The sequence below is a fragment of the Diorhabda carinulata genome, chromosome 4 (assembly GCF_026250575.1).
Source record: "Diorhabda carinulata isolate Delta chromosome 4, icDioCari1.1, whole genome shotgun sequence".
NCBI lineage: Eukaryota > Metazoa > Arthropoda > Insecta > Coleoptera > Chrysomelidae > Diorhabda > Diorhabda carinulata.
In genome coordinates this window covers 8,508,974-8,531,314 of record NC_079463.1, presented here as the reverse complement: position 1 = coordinate 8,531,314, position 22,341 = coordinate 8,508,974, and the positions used below count along the sequence as shown (strand labels likewise).

Below are 22,341 nucleotides of genomic sequence, written 5' to 3'. Positions count from 1 at the left end.
ACCTTTAGCTCTACTTGAAGCGTTTCCTCGTGTTCTTTTTTGGCCTGAAGTAGCTAGATATTAAGTTGACCAGATGTTTTTATGTCGAAGTTTAGTTATGATCCATTCATGAGAAGCACTATTGAAAGTCTTTTTTTCGTCTACTGTTACTAGTGCACAGAATTTCAATTTGAATAGTAACTAAACTGGTACTTGTTCAATCCGTCTTTCAATTCTATCTTTTTCGTTAATTCGCTTCTTATTAATGTTTCCAAGAAGTTACTGAGTGCATAATGCATAGTGGTCTATATGAGTTGCTTGGCAATTTGGAATACTTCCAGCTACGTTTTATATTTCTTGATCAGTGTTTTTTCACCTGGCCATTTGTCTGGTTGAAAACAGTTCCTTAATCGTTCCCTTCTTTTTGTAAATAGTCGGCTCATAAATGGCGACTGCTTCCAATATTTTCATCACTATTGTAAAGACATCGCCCAACAAAGTTCTAAACAGAGGTCTTTCCAAAATTTATTTTTGATGCTTCGATGTTTGCAGAGTTCTTTCTTTTTTATCGTTAGTAGCATCCATACTCTCAATTATTTCCTTTTCCTTCCTTACAACCTCTCTCACCTCTTATTTGTGTCACTTCCTTCCTGTGCTTGTTGCGGTATGTCCTTTTGTTCTCGATTTCAATGTTCCATCAACAGGACATTTTTTTTGTGTTTGTTCTTAGTTCAATACTGTTTTTATATGCTAGTTATACAGTTTTTTTGAGTGATTCTTGTGTTTTCACCATTTTTGGAGAATGTTTCTATGTTTGCGGCCCCTTTGACGTTTAAGAGAATATACTGTTGGTAAGTTAGTCTTTTGGTCTCCAGCACTTCCCATCTGCTGATATTTCTTGCGATTTTTCTTGTGGACATTTTTATAACAATAAATGGTTTTTCATTTCCTCGCTTGAAGGTAGGGCGATCTCCGTTGTTATGCACTATCATATCTTCCATCGAGAGGATCTCCGTCGAATAAGCACTGTCAGTATCTGTCATTGGTGAGCTCCAAAGAGGGAATTTTGCATTAATATCTCTCAGTAGTTTTACCTTGAAGTGCTTGCTCTATTGTATTGTAATATTGTAGAGCTTAGTATCATAGAAGTTGATTCGTTTTTGGTGATGAGAACTTTATTGTGCAATACATGAAGTTGGTGAAGTGAAGCAAATAATTTTGGTGCTTCCCTTCTCTCCTCGTGTGCATACAGTGAAAGTACGGGATATATGTAAACGGTTCGAGATCCCGGAATTATGACCACTGTACGCGCCTTTACATGTTACAATCCAGATGATTATAATCAAATGATTATAACTAGCTAGAATTATCCCAAAGATCTCATCCCAAATTCCAATGACAAGTCATACAAATTCCTCTAAAGCATATTTTCAACATTTCCAACGACTAAAACTGATAGCATCATCATCACCACCATCTATCTTAAAGACATTAAATTGGAATATATTAAGGCCATTCGAAACAATCAGCCTATGGCCATTCCATTTCGAAAATGGGAGGTACATGCAATCACCAGGAATGCTAGACGTGAGATCTAGGTTGCTAATACTACCACTTCAATCGAACGACAACGTTATGTTCCCTTTTTGGATTATTCTTAATTATTATGAAAAAGCACGCATTGTTTGTTATTGATTGTTCGAAGCAAGGGGAAAGCATGATGGCATCTACCTTCGACGTTAAACGCTGTTAAACATTCCAGGGCTTTTCTTTCGTTTACCAAGCAGTACGTAAATTATAATGAATCTGAATATTTAAATTAAAGCGATGATGCCAATACAAAATCAATTGATTTAAATGTTGATTATGGAATTAGTGCTAATGGAGAGGGACAAAATGTGTTGAATTATTTAAGAGAACAAAAAATTATTAAATATATTTCAGTAAAATTACAATTTTATTATTATTTCTTGTGATTTTGAAGCACGTAATTCTTTTGCAACATCAAGATTCTTCAAAGATATACCATCTGCAGTTTTGGAATAAACCTTCTTTTGTGATCGTAATTTATCTAAAAAAAAGCAATCAATCATTATAATGCACTAAAATTTAGGAACTGAAATTGTATTTAAAACACATATGCCATCATCATAATTTCTAACTTTAGTCGAGAATGCTGATGTAGGGACAAAATAATTTCGAGAAAGAACAGTTGATGGTTATCTACGGTATTATAAAGAGAAATGATAGTGTTGTAAGACTGAATATGTTCAGAAAAGGAGCTAATTACAGGTGGCATACCTTTTCGTCATAAAGATATACATGGAACTACATGGACTTAACCAGGAAGAGAAGCCAAAAACCAAATAGGTCACATACTCATAGCAAGGAATTGAGAGAACTCTTTGACAGATGTAAGAGCAATGAGAGAGCAGACTGATTGTTGGATTATTAGCTAGTCACGGCAAAATTAAAAATTAGCATAAAAGTCAACTACAAACCAAAGATGGAAATTGAAAAGGTTGAAGGAATTGGAAAAACCTGATAATCTGAACAACTACAAGAAAGTATTGAAAAGATGTTCTCAATCCAACTATTAATCATAAAGTAGGCTTTAGACGATATATGGAATTCATATTAAGTCATATTTAGAGTAACTTGAGTACAAACTTAAGGTTCCCAGAACAAAATACATGAACTGAGGATGATAAAAACAAAATAGGGGAAAGAAAATATTCAAACAATCAACTACTTAGTAGAGAAATATAACAGAAAATATTAAGAAATGAAAAGAATTGTGACTGACTATTCATCGACGAAATGGCGCAAAAAGTAGATGCAGCGAATGCTCACGATGTAAAAACACAAATTAATGAAAACATTGAAGAGTAAAAAAATCTGTGTCAAAAAGGCATAGATGAGTAGTTTTTTTTCTGAATTATATGAATAAGCACAAGTCGTTCGGTTGAAATAGAAACCACGGAAAAAGTAATCATGATGCAAGAAATAACTCTCTGAAAACAGGAAAAACAGAAGGCAAAATCGGTTTCAGCAGAAATGATACAAGAAAATACATGTCTTCCAACAGAAACATTTCTCCCACATCTTGATGAAATCTGGGACGATGACAGAATTCGAAAAACTGGAAGGGACAATTATCAAACTTATCTAATTGTGAAAACTGGCCACCATCAAGTTACTGGACGTTGTCAGCTGGTAGTTCATCACTAGAAATATTGGAAGAATAAAATAGACACTAAGTGCAAACTATGCAAAAACCTATCTGGATACATGGTAAGTAATCGAAAGCTTGAAAATTTATTAAAAAGAGTACAATTTGGTGTTTCTTCTACCACACTTCCACAACGAAAACATTCTTAATATAGTTGTCAAAGACTTTTTTTAAATTCTCGTCAATTTTTTACTTCTATTTATATGATTTATGTGAAGATTTGTCTTTATTTTAGGTCTGTTTAAAAATCATTTTAAAATAACATGTGAAAATTTTCGTTTAGATCTACTTCGATCTTTATCGAAATATTTTTCAGACCATAATTAGTCCCATTAGAAAATTTTTATCTTCATGAAGCAACACTTGCCATTTAGCACATAAACCATAGCCGGCAAGCACCAGGCTTGTTACAGTATGGAAGGCATGTTACATAGAAACGGATAGTAGTTGCGCATGGTCACTGATTACAATAAAAAAAATATAACTGTGCGTTCAATGGAATAAATATTTAGTATATATATATATGTATATATATATGTAAAGTGAGTCTTACCTTTGTCTTCATTTTTTATTTTATGAACGACAATATTAGATATAGTCACGTCCATTCCAGTATCTTCTCCATCAATTCGTCTAAAATTCAAAATATATCAAAAATAAGAAACAGTCATTCAATACAGTATTTTTTGGATTAAAATCTTTGGTAGAAGATGTAATGATAAAAACCATTCCCAATAACCAATAAATACATATGCACATCGACATAGGTTAACGGACCTCTGCTCATTTTTTCAACTGCAAATTCCGTTTCTCTCCACGACTATATCTTATCCTACTGTGGTCGTCATGGTAACATAAACTCAATAACAATTATTTACTAAATAGTATGTTTCGCCTGTTAGTGCTGTAGTTTTTTACACCAGTAAAAATGTTGACGAAATTGGTCTGCAATCCAAGAAAACACTATTCGTGGACGTTATGAAAAAAGACCAAATTTTAGCAAGCTTCTCCAAACTATTGGACGCATAGTAACAAATCTTTCCAAACAATACAATTAGTGCAAGAACAGTTAACACGACAGCGAATTTCGCGATAGGATAAAGCTAATATCTTGGCAGGATAATTTTGATTTGTTCGAACTTAAGGCATGTTGTTGCTGCTTAAAATAAGTGGACGCACTCTTAATCACTAATAATATCTGCACTATTCGGCCATCGTAAGCAGGTTCCTTCAAATATATAACCTTAATTTGGTTATAATAGAATATAAATATGGTGTTGTCGAAAAATGGATGTCAAGAATAATTTCATAGAGCCTTATGGAGTACAAAAAAATTATATGGTTGTTATTTTTACTTATTAAAACAATTGATTAATACTCACGCTATACGTAAATAATCAAGATTTGCATCATATTCCACTTGAACATAGAAATAGTCCTTATTATTTTCGTAATTGAAACTGTAGTAGTCGTCCACATAAAGTCGGGCATAAGCTTTATTGTCCTGAAAAAGTATAATGCACATTTTTTTTTAAATAACTATGGAAAACGTCCTAAAAATTTCCTGGAAATATCTGTTGACACGATTTCTTTCATATCGTTATTCAAATTTTATTAATTATGTATTTTTAGAAATTACGCTAATTTTGATACATAAAACATTGGTTTTCACAAAATGTTTTTCGAAATATACTATAAACAAACGAGTGATGAAAATGATTGAAAGAATTCTACAAGAGAATAGATGAAGAAAGTTAGGGAATAAGGAATTGAAAGAGATAATGAAAAACAACTTCATGAAATTGAAAACACACGCAGAGGGCAGTTGCATTGCCATAATAAATCAATAAAGAAATTAGACACCAATTGAAATTATTCTACGAGGAAAACCTAGATAAAAGACATTAAAAAAGAAAAGACATTAAAAATGAAATATTCACGACTTTAGTCAGCAGATCAGAATAATGGAATACATTAAAAATCATGAAAAATTATAGAAAGAAGAGAAGATTATTTATAAGGAGCCCTGTGAACTGATTCACGACAATAAAACAATCTAAAAGCTTTAATTAATTTCCTCGGAAATTATGAAAATAGTTTGTGAGAGTTTTATTCTTTCAAATAAGAGGGTTTAATGGCACTGTACTTGAATAAATTCTGTATTCTGATATTTAACTAAGCACAAATACAACTTTTATGATTTAATATTTAAGATTAAATACTTGATATGCCATATTAATTAATACTCTTTTTTCAATAAATTCTATTAGTTTTCTTCAAAAATGAAACATATGGATAATTTCAATATAAAATGCGTAATGAATTTCTTTATAATTTCATTTTATTTATTTAACTGACGTTTTAAAGAGAAGAATATTTGAAAAATCATTATTTGTGGTAATATTAATACTAAACAAGTGAAATACTGGGTGTTCGACTCTCTATGCCAATGAATATTCTTTACGACCTAGACATTTTTTTCAAATTTACTTTCTTTTTCTAACATAGACTTCTTGTAGGTTTATAGACTGTATTTAGCAATGTTCCAGCCTTTTTAACCCTTCCAAATAATATTTGTCATCTTTCTCTTCAAATAAACGTTTACTAATGTTATTAATGCCTTGGTCTGATGAAAATATCCCTTATCCAAGGCACTTGGGGGCTAGATATATTGAATTGGGTGAATGCGGTTTTTTTCTGAACAGGTTCGTCCTTTGCAATCCATTGTCGAGGCTGTTTGTTTATTTTAGTAAAGTAGTAGTACATGTAGATTTCATCTACAGTTATAAATTGATGCAAAAAATTTTGCTTAAACCGCATCAGTAAGGCCTGGAAATTGTTCATTTGAATGTGCTTTTCGTCCAAAGTAGCAAATGCGGTACCTAACGTTTAAATATGTATAATTATACTTCAGTATATGGTGAATTCAATCTTTTTATATGCTATCTCTCTGACCCTAATTCAAAGGTCGTCCAGTACCATTTAGAAAGCGTTTTATTGTAAAAAACAGTTTCAGTCTAACAAAGTATTGTTTGACAGTTCATTTTAATAAATTATTATTGTTAATGTGACATCTTTACTTTTCCATGGCAGTTCTTGTTTTAAATATTATACTTTTTGTGAAATCAAGATAAAAAAATTTATAGTTGACCGATGATTTTGGATCTTAATGTTGATTCGAGGAAATCTGAAGAGCTTTACGTCGTATTTATCACATAAAAAGACAGTTCACTTTCTAAAAATTTCCAGATTTTCAATGTTTCAAAACTCAAATTCACTTAGCAATTATTCTCTAACTAAGCAGAGTTTGACTCTAAAAAATTAGAATTCAAACCGCGACTTTTTGGGACACTCTTTATAATACATTTATTATGCATGTCATTTGAAATCAACATTTCAATTTAAGAATATTTACCTGGTCTAAATTAACGTAGACGCTCATAGGGTCATGTATTGCTGCTACAGCGGATTTTCTTGGCACATCTTTCCTGAAAATTATACTTCCAGCTCTGTAATAGTATGGAGACTGAAATACAAAATACTTGTTGATTATTGCTCATTAAATATACGTAAAAGCAAAAAAAATTAAAACTTTCTCATATTCAACCCCCTGCAGGGTAAAATATGACTTTTATTGTGTCCAATTTAGAAACAAATGCCTCAGACATTTTTTTTAATTGATTTTTTTGCAGATGAGTCAAATATGCATTATAATAAGTTTGGGGATGCTTGAAAAAAATTGAAATGACCGAAGATTCTATTTGTGCTATTTCCGATTCAAAAAATAAAAAAAATAAAAAGTTGGAGTTTCCTGCCACTATGTATTCAAAAGAAGAAATAATAGGGAGACATTGTATCATATACGAAGCTCTGTTGAGCAAAATAAAAATTTTTCATCATATAGCAAGCTACAAAACGTTGATTTTCCTACTATTTTCATATTAACCTGTCCTTGATCTCTTAAATGACTGTATAAAGTAACAAAACCTTATATCAGAACATTAAAAAATATGAGGAGCCCGGATACGGTTTATTACACATGGATTTGAAAAATGCTAAGTTATGTTTATAAAGGAGTATAGTTTGAGATAATTCCAAAATATGCACCTCAAAGTTGTATATTATTTTCCCCAGAAGGTAGTTAAAACGTTAATTGTAAACCACGATATATCTAGATATATCTAGTAATTCGAGTTGATTAAAAGACACATCTCGTTGGAAACGCGACACTAATAAATAACAAATAAATATAAGAATCGATTGAGTAATGTGAAGGTACTTCATATTTTGTATATATATCCGAATCAGCATAACATAGAGACAGACAGTTGTTATCATTGTCAAGAATACGTGTACTACGGTATAATAACAATCTTTCATTGGATGAATATTTTTAAAATATCAATAGAAACGGTTTTGATTGCGGGGTAGTTATTATAGTACATAATTAATTCCACACTTTATTTATTCAAGGATCTTTTATACTTATAAGATGGGATTGTTAGTGCTGAAACTAATAATGCAAATGTTCTATTAGCTCCATTAATATTATTTTAAACCATCTTTTACTAGTATGAATACAAGATGGTCTAGAATTAACTTTCTTTTCTTCTTTTCGCTGTTATAATCATTAAAATATGAATAAGTGCTCTGGATACATACAGTATTAATATCAACTTTGGTTTTTTCCGTTTTGCCACCTTCGTAAACATCCCAAGAACCATCGTCTACTCTATACCAATAAGTAGTTTCATTGCCAGGAATGTAAACATCAACTGTCTTTACATGTGCCTCGGTAACTGCGACTCCCATTATATCCGTTCCTTAAAAAAATTATATTATTGTTTATATACCATCATTTGTCAATTTTTTAATGTATTGTTAAAACAAGAGTATTATCTGTTTACCATCTATAATCAAAACATAAGAACTTGATAGAAATATTGCTTAATAAATATTTCTATTAAGTGTTAATTTAAATATTGAATTTTGAAGTTGATGAATCCAATGCTTTTTGAAAGATATTACAAAATTTATCACACCGTAATTCTGAACTAATTGATTCCCAGACGATGAATACACAAGAATTCGAAAGCTCGGAATATATTAGAGTTAGTACACATTGGATTTCCACTACAAAAACGGTTATATATATATTTTTTGTATTAAAATTTATTACGTTCAATCACTCCAACTATAATTTATATATACCTTTATCAGGACAGTGTGTTGTACTGTAAATCTCTTTAGATTCGCGAGTTTTAGGTCGCTTCTTATCTGTCCACATTCACTTTATTATTATATCTAACTCAGTGCGATTTTTGGATCTTTCCGACAATAAAAAATATATTGGAATGCCACGACTGAGCAGATATAAGTCGTTCCAGCAACGTTAGTCGTGGATTGAATGTTGAGGTAAGCGCATTAGTAGCTTAGAAAAATAATTTGGAGGAGTTTGATTAAGAATTTTTTTGTAGCTTCTCAACTTTATTTTAATAAAATCTGTTAACTACACCCAGTCTGTTCAAAAATTGGTTCTTACCTACAAGTACTTGCGTATCTAGGTCATTGGCAGACGTATACTCATAATATAGAGGTCTGATAATTGGATCTCCATTTCTGGTGTGTTCGTAGAAGAGAGTATAGAACGATGGAATGTGTTGATACCTCACATATAAAGTTTTTCTTAAAACCTCCTGAACTTCCTCAGAAAATAAATATGGTTCACGTCTCTTACTTTCTCTACTTGAATGTCCTCTGAAAAACGTCAACCAAACTGCTCCCTGTGAAAAATTCATACTTTAATCATTGTTCCGTAACTAATGTATTTACCAATGAATTTATAATTTCGATTCTTTCTGAATCAAATGAAATAATTCAAAAAAGTTTGGAACAGGATTTGAAGTGGGTACCTCGTGCAAAAAAAGAAGGTCGAACACAAAATCGGTCCCATATGCTTTTACTATTTTGACAAAATTTTTCGAATTACAGATCTATCCCCAGATTTGACCATAAGTGTCCAATATATATTCTTATAACTGTATATTTCGAGGATAATATAGAATTTAGCATTGAATATTTCATGTGCCCCTTTAGATCCCTTTGAGCTTACATATCATTGTAATATTTGTGATGCCAACCAAATTGGGTGCTCAAGATCCTGATTTGGAAAGAAGAAATTTTTTCGAAGAACATATTTTGATAAATGAAATTATTCAATGAAATTTGGGTAATGAAAAAGCACAATGACTGAATGCTTATTTTGACTTTAGTTTATAATGATAACGTGTACGTCTTGAATATATATGTCAGATTCCTTTCCGCAGAGGAACAGTACAAATTCAACTAATGGATATATCGAAATAATGGATGCTGTTACTATTAATTAATATGAGGTTTGTGCAACTGTCAAAATTGTTATAGGAAGATTAACTTACTTGATACCATCTTTGCAAAAGTTCGTCGCTGGGATCACCGATAAATCCTCCAATGTCAGCACCACAGAAGACCATACCCATCATATTCGCATTCATACATTGAGAATAAGAATTAGCAAAGTGTTCCCAGGTGGCGGTGTTGTCTCCAGTCCACATCGCTGCGTACCTTTGTGATCCAGCAAAATGAGATCTGGTTAGAATGAAGGGACGTTTCTCTTTGTTGTCTCTATCTAGTAGTCCTTTGTGAGTTGATCTGGTCTGGAGCCCAAAATTATCAGTATAGATACAAAATCAATAATATTTGGACATATTGAAATTAAATTAAAAATTAAAGGCACGTTCAAGGTTGAAATCAAACGTAAAAGGTGTTTTGAAAATAGAGATACAATAATCGACCGCGATTTGCGTTCATGTCCTTCGATAATCGCATTTATTTTTAGAAACAAATATGACATCACTCACTTCCATCAATTGATTGCTACTTTTTATGTGTGATGATTGTGTGAACCCATTTCAACTATTATGTCCAGGATTTACTAAAATCTCGACTAAATAGTGGAAACTCCGATTTGCATTAAGAAATTATGCGATTATAGGAGGAAGATTCATCGCTAGATGATTATTTCCCGTCTTTATGTCAACTTCTGGTAAAAGTTTATAAAATCGGGATTTAGATAATTGATTTCTTTTTCACTTTATTAGATTATAAACGATACTCACTTGTAGGAAACCGTAAATGTTGTGTATGTTTCCATGTGTAACGTTTCCATAATGTACCAATTCGTACGGCATTGATTTTTCTATAGTGTCATCGAATACCGCAGGTTCATTCATGTCATTCCAAATTCCTGCTAAGGTCGGTGTAGAACCGTTAAATTTATCATACGCGTACCATTTACCGTAATAGTCTGAAGCTTCCGGATCCATATAATCTATCCAACTTGAAGCTCCAGGCCAACAATCAGCTGGAAACTCAATTTAAATTAGTTGATCGAATTCGGATTTATTATGCAAATAAATCACATGGAAAAATGTTGGCGATATAATTACAAGAGGAATTGGAAATGGCTACATTCCATTTACTAAGTATACCTGATGAAACAAGATTAATCTACAAAATAATGATGATATTTTTACATAAATAATTTTGTGTCTGTCCTATCTATCATAAATACTACACTAAATAAACACTATCTGTCATAAATATATCGAGATTCTTATAGGATATATTCATCAAATAATAAAAATCTTATCTTCACAAAAAGATATAAGAGACGCTCTACTGCTAACTATTAAACAACTTTTCCAGGTCCGCATTACAATATTTAATTTTCAAAATCAGTGAATCATTTAAAAGTATAGTTAAAAACAACATTACACAAAAAATTAATCCCTTGGAATTCCCAAGTAAAATCGCTTACTAAATCGACTAATATTGAGAAAATAAAGAGTATTATGCATAATTCGAAATATTTTTTCTATAATCATCAGTTAGGTAGTTTTAGTAAGGTTTGTCAGTAGTTATAGGGGAGTGTATTAGTGGTATTAGTGTATTAAAGATAAAATTGTTCTTAGATAAGAGTTCTGTAAATAAGAAAAGTATGTGACAACCGTGGGATCAAGATCAACCATCAAGTTGATTTGCAGATTCAGTGAACGAGGAATATCCACAAGAGATGCTATCCAGGAACCAAACTACACACAAAATTGCAATGCAAGTTGTGACAAAGAGACGAAAAAGTCTCAAAGTTGATAAATTATTTCCTAGTTTGATTTTACTGTTATAAAATATTTTACTGTATTATATCTATATTATAGCAATTGTTTTAAAAACTTTTTCAACTAGAAGTTTTTTAACTTTATGAGTAACTTTCAAGTTACAAATAAAACTGTGAAGCAACAAATTTATCTTTCTATTCAATTTTATTGAAATTTTCTTGTTATATTGTGTACAACTGTGTACAATTCTTACTGATGGGTGGACATTTGTTTATTGCTACCAATTCTACCTGAAAAATTGTGAGTGATGTTCCTAGAGGTATGAAGAGTTTACATTTGGTCCACAAATTCCCAGTCCAGCTCCTTGCACTATCTTCGATCCGTCTGTGCATTTGGCCTATTGGTTTGTCATGGATTTTTTGATTTATTAGGTGTAGAATCTTTAAGGCATTAGTAGTGCAAGTTGACATTACCCCTGTACTACGTACACAGATTAGTCTTGGATTCTTGTTAAGTTTTTTTGAACTGTTGTTTGCTCAGTTTTCAACCACCATAAAAGCGCTGCGTATATGATCATAGGTTTGATAATTGTTTGGTATATCGAGAATACCATTTTAGGCTTTATTCCCCATATCTTACCAATAAGCATGTGACAAGTTCATACAGACGCAGTGGCTTTTGCAATTACCTTGTCGAGGTGATTGCTCCAAGTAAGTGTTTTCTCCAGGATGACTCCTAGATATTTTGATTCGTTGGAAAGTATAAATTTAGTTCCATTAAGGATAGGTGCGCTTATATTTGCATTCCTTCTCTACTTGTAAATGGGACTAGTGATATTTTACTGGGGATGATCAAGATTGTTCTTCATCACCTCAGTTTTTGATTGTGTTTAGGATCGTTTGTATCCGAGCAGAGATTATACTTTCATGCTTGTCCCTTACTACCACTACTAGATCATCTTCGCAACCTAGAACTGTAAATCCAGCGCTGCCAAGTCTAGCGAAAATTTTGTCAACTACCAATGATCACAGTAGGAGTGATACGACTCCGTCTTGCGGACAGCCCTTTACTTTAGTAGCAGTGGAAGTGTTTTCGTTTATTTCTGCCGTGATTTTACGATGTTATAATCATTTTTATTTGTTGTTGTTGTATAGTGAATAACAAATTATAATTTTTATACTAACCTTGATAATCAGTTCCATTGGCCCATTTAACAAAATATTTTCCTTTGGCACCAGCATAAACGTCATAACTATCCTCTACCTTGATGTGAGGGTCGGAAATTGAGACGCACACTCTTCCTGTAGCCGAGATATTTTGTTGAAGTTCAACTGGATCAGTATAAGTTGTGCTATTCCAATGGAACCATCTGTAATCGTCGGTATGATCTCCATCAAGCCAAATAGCATCCCATGGAAAGTTGTTAGCATCCAATGAAGCAGCAACTGTTTTCACGTCTTCTTGAGATTTGTATGAAAATCGACATTGATGGTAACCAAGTGCCCATATCTACGATTATTTTTTTTTGATGATATTCGAATAAATATTAACAGCAGCATTAAGCTCAAGTGAAAAAAGTGACGGATCAACTTTGAGGACGGTTCACCATTGTTACAAATTACTTAGAAGTGGAAATAAGTTACTTAAGAACGAGGAAAGGACAGAACGCTCTTAGACAGATACAATCATGCAAAAAGTGAGTTAATAGTTGGTTGAAACAAGCAATTATAATATAAAACAAGATTTAGCACTGTGTAACGTTTATTTTTCCCAAACATTGACAGATTAGATGAAAGCTACTGCGAAAGAAGCTTTCTGAAAGTAGTTCCAACCATAAGTTTTACGTTGCATCGCTAGCCCAGGGTAGTAATTTGAGTGATTCTGATTCTACGATAAATTTTTCAATTATATGTGAATTATTTTCTAGTATCTTCAGAAATTTAGATGGTACCTTTGATACACAAAAGTTTGTCCAATTATAAAGTATATGAAAGAGCATAACTGACTGACTGATTCATTATTGCAAAACCACGACTACTAAAGCTAATGTCATCAACTTCTTCATATCTAAGGAGGTTGTATTGGGGATAGAAATTATACTGAAGCATTTTTGACAATACAACCCTCAAGGAGTTAACAGGGGAATCAAAGATGCGTCAATTTTTTTATTGTCACAGAGCATTACTTGATATTGTTGCTCTAGAATCACGGCCAACAGTTAGTACTTCCTAAGATAGTAGGGCGTCGTTTTCGTTTTCACCGAGGTATTCCATGTGCTGCTTTCCTAAATTATGTCGAAATCTGCTGGTTTCAAAATTAATTAAAATTTATAATAAATAAAGTGTTAGTTAAATTCGTGAATTCAATTTAAACATAAGTGATACGGATGCAAGTCAAATTGGAAAGCTGAAAAATATAAATTCCACAATATATGGCAAAAATAACTTCAACTTACTTGAGGTAAATGAGCTTTGCCTGTTAAACCGGTGAATTGCCTAACAATATCCTTTGGAGAAGGTCCATGTAAAACAAATAAATCAAAAGCAGCGCTATGTACAATAAAATAAGCGGAAGGGTTTTCGTCCGTCGAAGCTGCATCTATCCATTGCTCTGCAGCGTTATGAAGAAATATTCCAGATGTTTGAGATGTTCTAAAACATATTTCATTAAACTTCTTGATAATTCATTAACAAAAAGAAACTTACGAATGTCCATATATTACAGGCCTAGAACCGTATAAAGCCATTGGTGAATTAGCTTCATAACCCCAAGAATCGGAATTCCTTAAACGGAACGGATCCATTGATGTAGTTGTACCATCGTTAGTATCTCCTAAGGACATAGTCCATGCATGGTCGTGCAAACCGTATAGTTTTTCAGATTCTGGAAATTCTACTTTGAAGGTGAATGCCTGACTTTCCTTTGTCTATAATAAAAAGTTTTTGTATCTCGGGTTATAAAAAAAACACCTTTTCCTTTATTCACTCACTTCAAATGTGACATAATACAAAAATTCAATAAATGCGTACTGATAATCTCGCTAGGATCACCAGGGTAGTATGTCAAAGACTAATTTGATATTATTGCTTTATTTTCTAGCGAAAGACGTTGTTGTGAAATAGAGTCTTGTATAGTAGCAGTATAAATAGATTGGTAGCTGAATTATATTTACTATCGGAAGATTGTGTTGAATCCAGCCAGGAACGGACCTTAGATGGTATACAAATAGAATACGACTAGAAAGAACAACAACTTTTTGATGATAACGGAATAGCGAGATCAACATCAGAAACAATGAAATTGGATTATATATAACAATAGAAGAAATCAAACATGCATTCAAAAATATGAAGAATAACAAGGCACATGGACCTGATGAACTACCGGTAGAACTACTTAAGCTATTTGACGAAGAACAATTACAAATACTGTCAAATATTTTCAATACTATTTATAAAACAGGGATTATCCCAGATTGGTTAACATCTGTTTTCATAACAATCCCCAAGAAAACAAATGCCCGAAAATGCGAAGAATGTCGGACTACATCACTAATGAGTCACACGCTCAAGACATTCTTGAAAGTTATACACACTAGAATTTATCTAAAACTGGAGGAGGGCATGAGTGACACTCAATTTGGTTTTAGAAGTGGACTTGATACTCGGGATACCTTTTTCAGTTTTAATGTATTAATCCAACGCTGCCTTGATGTTAACAGAGAAGTTCGTACGAGCTTTATTGATTACGAGAAGGCTTTGTATAGAGTCCGACGTGCAAAATTGATACAGATACTGATTGAAAAACAAATAAGACTTCAAAATAATAGAAACACTTTATCATAAACAGAACTAACAGAAGAAATACATATAAAACGTAGAGTAAGACGGGGCTGCATATTATCACCAATATTTTAATATATATCGGTAGTATAAGTAATTATCCAGGAAGTACTATCAGAGGAGGAAGCGAGGATTCGAGTGAATGGAGTCCCAGTCAATAACATAAGATATGCTGACGACACTATCTTAATAGCAGAGAATATAAAAGACCTTCAAAGAATTACAAAAAAAGAAAGAAGAGTCAGAGAGCAGTATGAGCTACACACAAATTTAGATAAAAATAAATTCTCGATAATGCAAGATTAAAATGTACTGTTACAAAATGGAAATAACCACATTGAAAAAGTACAGATATACAAATATCTGGAGACTTGGATCAATATGAGAAATGACAGCACTGAAGAGAAGATGAAAATAAGAATTTAAATTGCTCGCAGTGCATTTTATGAAATGAAAAACTCCTTTCGATGTAAAAACTTGAATAACGAATTGGAAAAGGAAATGATAAAATGTGGGAAGGAGCAATCTCATATTAATAGAAATGGAGCTTATTTTTGGTTTCTTCAATTGCTTTTGCACCTAACAACGAATGATTAATTTTCTCACAACGAAAATGACAAAAACTAATATTATAATCACCGTAGCGAATTTGTTATTAGCCTGAGTAAAGTATTTCTCCCGTCAAACCGCCCTTGTATGTATGAATTTGTTTAGGTCTCTTGAAATACTTACATTCTCCATTAGAAGCCTATCTCCATTCAAAATGACTTGGAGTTTATCTTGATAGTAAAATTTGACGGTAAATGGAGGCCCTTTAGTAACTACTACTTTGTATTTGGAGTCATCTTTGGATATGATGGATAATTCATCATCATCAACTTTTTGAGTGAATCTAAAAAATTGGTTAATCAATAAAAATAGATATACTTAGGCTGCTGCTGTTTGATTAAAAATACGAGGAAAGTAAAACACATAATTGTTTGGTAAGGCGAAGGAAGAAATTGCAAAAAGCAACCGCATTTGAAGAAAAAGCCCTTGAATATCACCTTCCCATACTTCGTAGATCGCTATGGCTAAAATATATTAATATCACTTCTAATTGTTGACCTCTCCCCGAATACACCAATAGCGACTTTTTTCTTCTCTGTTTCCTAACCTTAAAGTTTCATTTACAGGACAGGACGTTATCGCATATGGTAAAATTAATTTTTTGGAGAAAAATGGCATATACGTTTACGAGGAATAAAGTTTAACTTTTGGTACTGGCCCTTCTCTGAAGCTCTTACCGTATATATTCAATGGGATTGAAATCAGGACTCCTTCCTGGCCATTCGATAACTATAATTTTCTTATCAATTATGTATTGAATAACTCAAGCGAGCGTTGTTCTGCATTATAATAAAACCCTATCCTTCATATTGCATCATTTTACAATCGGATTGTTTTGATTAGGTTCGGTTAAAAAACAGATAGTATTTCTTTCCAAAGAAATTCCATCAAAAACAGTTAACTAACCTCCTTCAAAAACTACTAGTTCTTCAACAGAAGTCTTGCATATCGTTTTATTTGGCCTCAGTATATTTTTTTAGTGTCCTCATCGTCTTCAATAAGATAATATTCATCCGAAAAGAGGTTAGGTTCATAAGTGTGTTTGTAAGAGCCCACTCCCACTTACGATATGTAGTATTTGTTGTACCAAACAAGTGTCGATCTATCAAACTTGTAGATACCATAAAGTTTCTTAGCGTATCCGATCATCTATTGAAGTTTGAAGCCGACTGGTAAAAAAGCGCAGTTGGAATTGATTTGCTAACTAACTATTTTTTGAGGTTATTTTTCTAATGAATGAATGAATACTTTCCTTCTCTACAGCTGGAAGAAATTAGAAATAAATACACCAAATCAACAAAATTCTATTTCAAAAATTGATTATTTATTCATCAATGGGCAAAATTTAGTGAGACATTTAACTTAAACTTACTCTACTGTTTTGAGGTCTTCAATAATCACAATATCTCCCAACTCGAATCTTTTATTCTCTAATTCTTGAATCTTGACCCTAGATTTATTTCCCAGGAGATAAACCAACAAATTAAGTTTTTCTCCATTTTTATTTTCCAGCGGTACAGTTAAAACATTTTCTTCTGAAGTTACTTGGGTTATTTGAGCAAAATATTGTTTTTTAACGTCTAATACTTCATTACGGAGTCGTCTGAAAATTTGATAAATAGTTTATTTCAGTTTAATGTAGTAACTAATAGCTACTTACTTAATTAACAAGTGAAAAGTGATTATTTCAAATATATGAGATAAGTTTCTTCAATGTCGTTCATTTTATTTTATTTGATATCAAAGTCACGGTCAAAAGCTAAGATATTTGTTTTGAGGGCTTCTTATAGGCTTCTTTTTAGAGATAAAGAGAGAGGGTAATAGAGCCATAAAGTCACCCACTTCAGTTTACTTTGCACAGAATTAACAGAATAATAAAATTACTCCATTGAAGAGCAAGCTTTTTAATCAGCAAGATAATGATAATAATTGAAGACTGATATGTCTTGAGTATTTAAAGAGTGTGGACGAGGAACCATGCTTGCCAAAATTATGAAAGTTGTGAGGAGCAAGCGTAAAAGAAAATCGGTTCAGGAGAGTGAAATCTATGAAGTTGAGCGTATAATCAGAATACGTATTGGTTCGCTCCTTCGTTCATACAAATTGAGAATGCGAGAATTTATTAAATTGTTAGCGTGAGTATGGAAAATGGACCTGAAAACCCCATTCTTTATAACCCACTCTATAATTTTTTATGCCAATTAATACGTTCATTGACAGTGAAATATACATGGGCAAAATAGTGATGTGAATTTATAGAGCTTCAGGGGTTTAAAGGTCTCGCTAAACGATTGAAAAAACTTTTTTCACTACGCTCTTGTAAGCTATTTGCTTGAATATCAAAGAGTAATTAAATACTTCCACAATATGTTATCATTCATACAGTTAATAGACAAATTACGGATGGAAAGAGAATTACTTCAATAATTGATTATTCTTTGTTGTTACGAGTATTCAGAGTACGTCCATATTTAATGTGTATTATAATAATTAGATAATGTTTCATGATCTATTCTATCCAATATCACAAAACACTTGTTCTCATTTATAAAATGTTTGTAGTGCTTAGCAAACAGAATGATAATATACTTACGTACAAAATGGTGTCTCACTACAGTTTTTGAAAACTGTATGGTCTATTGCTGACACTAACAACAAAGAAAATCCCAATAGAGCCACGTACCTAGAAATACAAGTAAATAAAGTTGTGACTGACCGTACTGTTTCATTTTGTTCATTATTATTATTAATAATATTATGCGCTACTCAGCTTAGAACCTGTATCATTCACTTATCCCGGATATAAAGTATCAAAAAGATTAGGCTCATAATCCACATAATAAACTGTGTGGCAAATATTCAATATTACAACCTTCTGGATGTTGACGAAGATGTATTCTGGTAATGCCAAGGTCTTATGCACGATACTGATATAAAAACTGAGACTATTTCCACATCTGTTTAATCTCAATTGCGAGATCCGCGTATTTGGCGAGTTTCTCCTGGTGTTTGTTGAGAACATTACGAATGTTAAATATAGCTACATCGAGGACTTATTTGACTTTTGTATCAACCTCCACAATGTCAGGTCTGTTATTCGTCACATGTCTATTGGTGGTAATTATCATTTTCGAGCACTCTCTGCGGCTGGTACTTATAATACGATGCATAAGTATTGAGAAGACCGAACTTGTTGGCCAGTTTTTCGTTGATTATTCTTATTATCATTATTATTATTTATTATCATCACTTTTCCTTCTAAATCATTTCAATATAGTTTTGCTACTTTGTATTAACTGAATCAAGCAGAACAAGCTACGTGTCTTAGATTACATACATATTTGTTTTAGTTTTTTAACCTTCCTCTTTTATTCCAAAGTTTTTCTTAGAATTTATGCCATTCATTGGCATAGAAACATCTATCAGAGTACATTTTATCATCAACTATAATGTTTGCTTGTTATTTCTTCTACTGGGTTGATTTTATATTGGTAACATTTGTCTCATTTTGTTCAGATATTCCAGTAAATTATTCCTAGCCATTTCTGCATATCTGGAAGTTATGTGCTGTATCTTAAAAATCATGCAATTATTATAATTACCCAACTTTAGAATATTAACAATATTAAACTCGTAATAACTGATGTTTAGATGCACTTATAAGTGTTTCCGTCCTTTCTTTGATCTGCATATTCGCTAACCATGCATATATCTTTGTAGACTGTAGTTCTTTCTATTTAGCGTGGAAATTCGACATGTATCTCTTGTGCCATTTTTCTTTAATATTGTTATGTTTGTTTCTTTCCGATTGTGTTAGTTAGTGTCTTTAGTTATTGCATTTGCAGTATGTTTTTGTTTTGTCTTTTCTATTTGTGTGAGTTTTCTATTACCATCTCTCCTCTTTACATCTACGTCTGCTCTTAGGTGAAGTAGGATTCATTTTTACCAATTAGTACAAAATTTTCAGGACTCGATGGAGATATTTTCCTTTTATATTGTTTATTTTTATTTTATCATATTCTACTTTATTAGCTTCTAGTATTTCTAAATGTTCGTAAGTTTTTCTATATTGTATTATTTTTATAACCTTCGCAGTTATCAAATACAGGTTATCCTTTCTGTTTTACACTTTTTATTATTATATTGGTACATTGATCGTATAGGAACTTTATATAATATCTTGGCTGAAACTTTTTATTACATTTATGATTGAGGCCCTACAAAGGTTTTCTGCCTTTATAGGGTCGGAAATATTTTGTACAAATATTTAAAACAAATTCATTATTTTTTCAACTTAAAAAATTGTGTGATAGGTCTAAACGTTTGATGTAAAGTGAAGCTAGTAAGACTTTCACCATTTACTGTTTTGGTTTTAGGTTTGGTCTCGTTTGGTGGATAGATTAATATCACTATCCATAGCTTGACGGAAGCCGGAAGTTGAAGATGATATCTTTATCTTTTTTTAGTAATGATGTTATAGCTAATTTAATATTGTTTAGGTATAAAATATGTTTTAAAGTTCTTCTTCTATGCCTCTTATTATTACAACGAAAAAAGTAGCAAATATCATGATGAATTAGCGGTTGTCTCCAGACCATTTGTACATAAGAGAGGAGGCTATTACCTTTGGCCCAATATCTTAACTCTTTTTTACATACCATGCATTTCATTTTGAAGTGGGGGTAATATCCATTCCAACACAAATCCACCAAGTTCACAAACCTATCATCTATTTTAATTATGGTATAAGGACTAGACATGTTATATCAACTACTACCATGCATCAAATTGAACTAGAGAATCTTCACAAACAAAACATTTCACTTGTTCACTTCAGATCAAAACTCAAATGACATTACAATATGAAACTCTGTTGGAAGTATCAATCTTCTTTCGTACAGTACTGATAGTTTAGACATAATAAATAGGATTCAACAGGTGAAATATCCGAAGCTCTTCTGCAAACTACATAAATCTTAATATAAAGGATTATCTCAGATGAATTGAAATTCTACGCAATCATTTTTTAGGAAAACCCCTGAGTTTTGAGATGTGAATATGTCAAATCTTATAGTGTCTTCGTGTTAGACATTTTCATTAAAAACAATAATCCAATATCCAATTATGGATATTTGTTTTTATTTGTCTTTCTCAAAACTAAAGTAGCGACCCTCCTACTACACAGTTACCAGTTTCCCGAGCGGTAGAGGGATGGTAGCAACATCGCTCGAGCGGTCAAGGTGTACATTCATTTAAAAATATATTGAAACACCTGTGATTTTTTTGTCCTTCCTACGAAAAAATTAGTTATTTCTATATAAAAACGAGGCTTAACCATCTAGAATCACTTCAACACAAATTTCGTGCAGTCCTGTGTAATATTTGCAATTGAATATATCGGAGAAAATTGAAATTCGAGTAGCAAAGGAATTAGAATTGAACTACTGATCCATAATCATCCAAATTTATAAGCGTCAATTGTATCTCACACTTAAGTACTCCAATTCAAGTATTCAAGTTTTGTGAAAAAACTACTTTGCAGAATTTGCATTAAAACAATACACTAAAAAATATCCGTATAATTCCTCAATCGTGTGTTTGAATTAAATAAAATTCTTTTATCAATAATCTAGAATTAAACTTACTTGATCATAGTTGTGGCACCTACCTACTATCAATGATAAATTATTTTTTAATCTAGAATTTATAATTTTACCAACGTTATCTTGTTGCTATTTAGCTTATCAAATGCTACTTCAAGAGTGATTGAATTCACTCGATTACTGTTTGTCTTTATGATAATATATAGTCTTTCATCGAATACTAAATATGTATTTTTATACAGTGAACATCAAAAGTATTCGACTGTGACTCGAATAAGAAAGAAAATCTATTACGATTGGTAGATATATAATCTGCTCCACCGAAGATCTTAATTATTGGATTTTAAAAATTTTAAACTTCACCATATATTGAATATCCACTCACTACTTTTATAGAAGAGTATCAGTAAAGGTATATAAACGATACTTTTGATATATTTGATAAAAAGCAAACGTAGAGGACTCAACCTTATAACTCCATTCAAAAAAATATAAATATCAAATATACAAGGTGTTTCTAAATTATTGCAATAAAAATTGTTCGTATAAAATTAAGATGGGTTTTTCTTATAACAAAATTTCATCAGATCACCCCTTTCCGAGATATCACCCTTGAAAGTTGTGGACTAAAATTGCTTTTCTTTATATATAATTTCAGTAAACTTAGAATTCTGTTATTATTGTGCACTCGCAAAGGACTAATATTTTTTCAATATTTCTGTTAAATTATACGGGAATGAAATTAGCAGCCTTTATTTTTTATATCAAAACTTTTTCTGAAGATGAAGTTTTATGAAATTTGATTGAAGTCCTTATTTCATTTAAAAATATTTTCCATTGCTATTTTTTTCAATAGCTGCAGTTAAAAAATATAAACATCATAGTTTATACTTTTTTTTAATAAATACAGTAGAAAACAG

The 22,341-nt window shown here is 31.8% G+C and overlaps 1 protein-coding gene across 1 annotated transcript; it reads right to left on the bottom strand.

Annotated features, from left to right (window-relative positions):
• Positions 1 to 1,888: 1,888 nt before the first annotated feature.
• LOC130892691 (neutral alpha-glucosidase C-like) lies at positions 1,889 to 21,616 on the bottom strand. The gene is made up of 15 exons (XM_057798235.1): positions 21,464 to 21,616; positions 18,412 to 18,501; positions 17,191 to 17,421; positions 15,942 to 16,101; positions 14,073 to 14,293; positions 13,823 to 14,018; positions 12,552 to 12,876; positions 10,369 to 10,613; positions 9,649 to 9,906; positions 8,754 to 8,994; positions 7,874 to 8,034; positions 6,627 to 6,737; positions 4,594 to 4,715; positions 3,765 to 3,844; positions 1,889 to 2,050 (listed from the first exon to the last, which is right to left on the bottom strand). Exons 1-15 carry the CDS (start codon positions 21,469 to 21,471, stop codon positions 1,929 to 1,931), a joined length of 2,571 nt encoding a protein of 856 aa, XP_057654218.1. The 5' UTR covers positions 21,472 to 21,616; the 3' UTR covers positions 1,889 to 1,928.
• Positions 21,617 to 22,341: the final 725 nt, after the last annotated feature.

Excerpts from the sequence above, each read along its gene's own strand:
- LOC130892691 (XM_057798235.1), bottom strand. Across the intron at positions 14,294-15,941 it reads ATAGGCTTCTAATGGAGAAT|ACAAAGGAAAGTCAGGCATT; the intron begins GTAAGTATTTCA and ends TTTTTATTATAG. Across the intron at positions 10,614-12,551 it reads CAATGGAACTGATTATCAAG|CTGATTGTTGGCCTGGAGCT; the intron begins GTTAGTATAAAA and ends TTGAGTTTCCAG.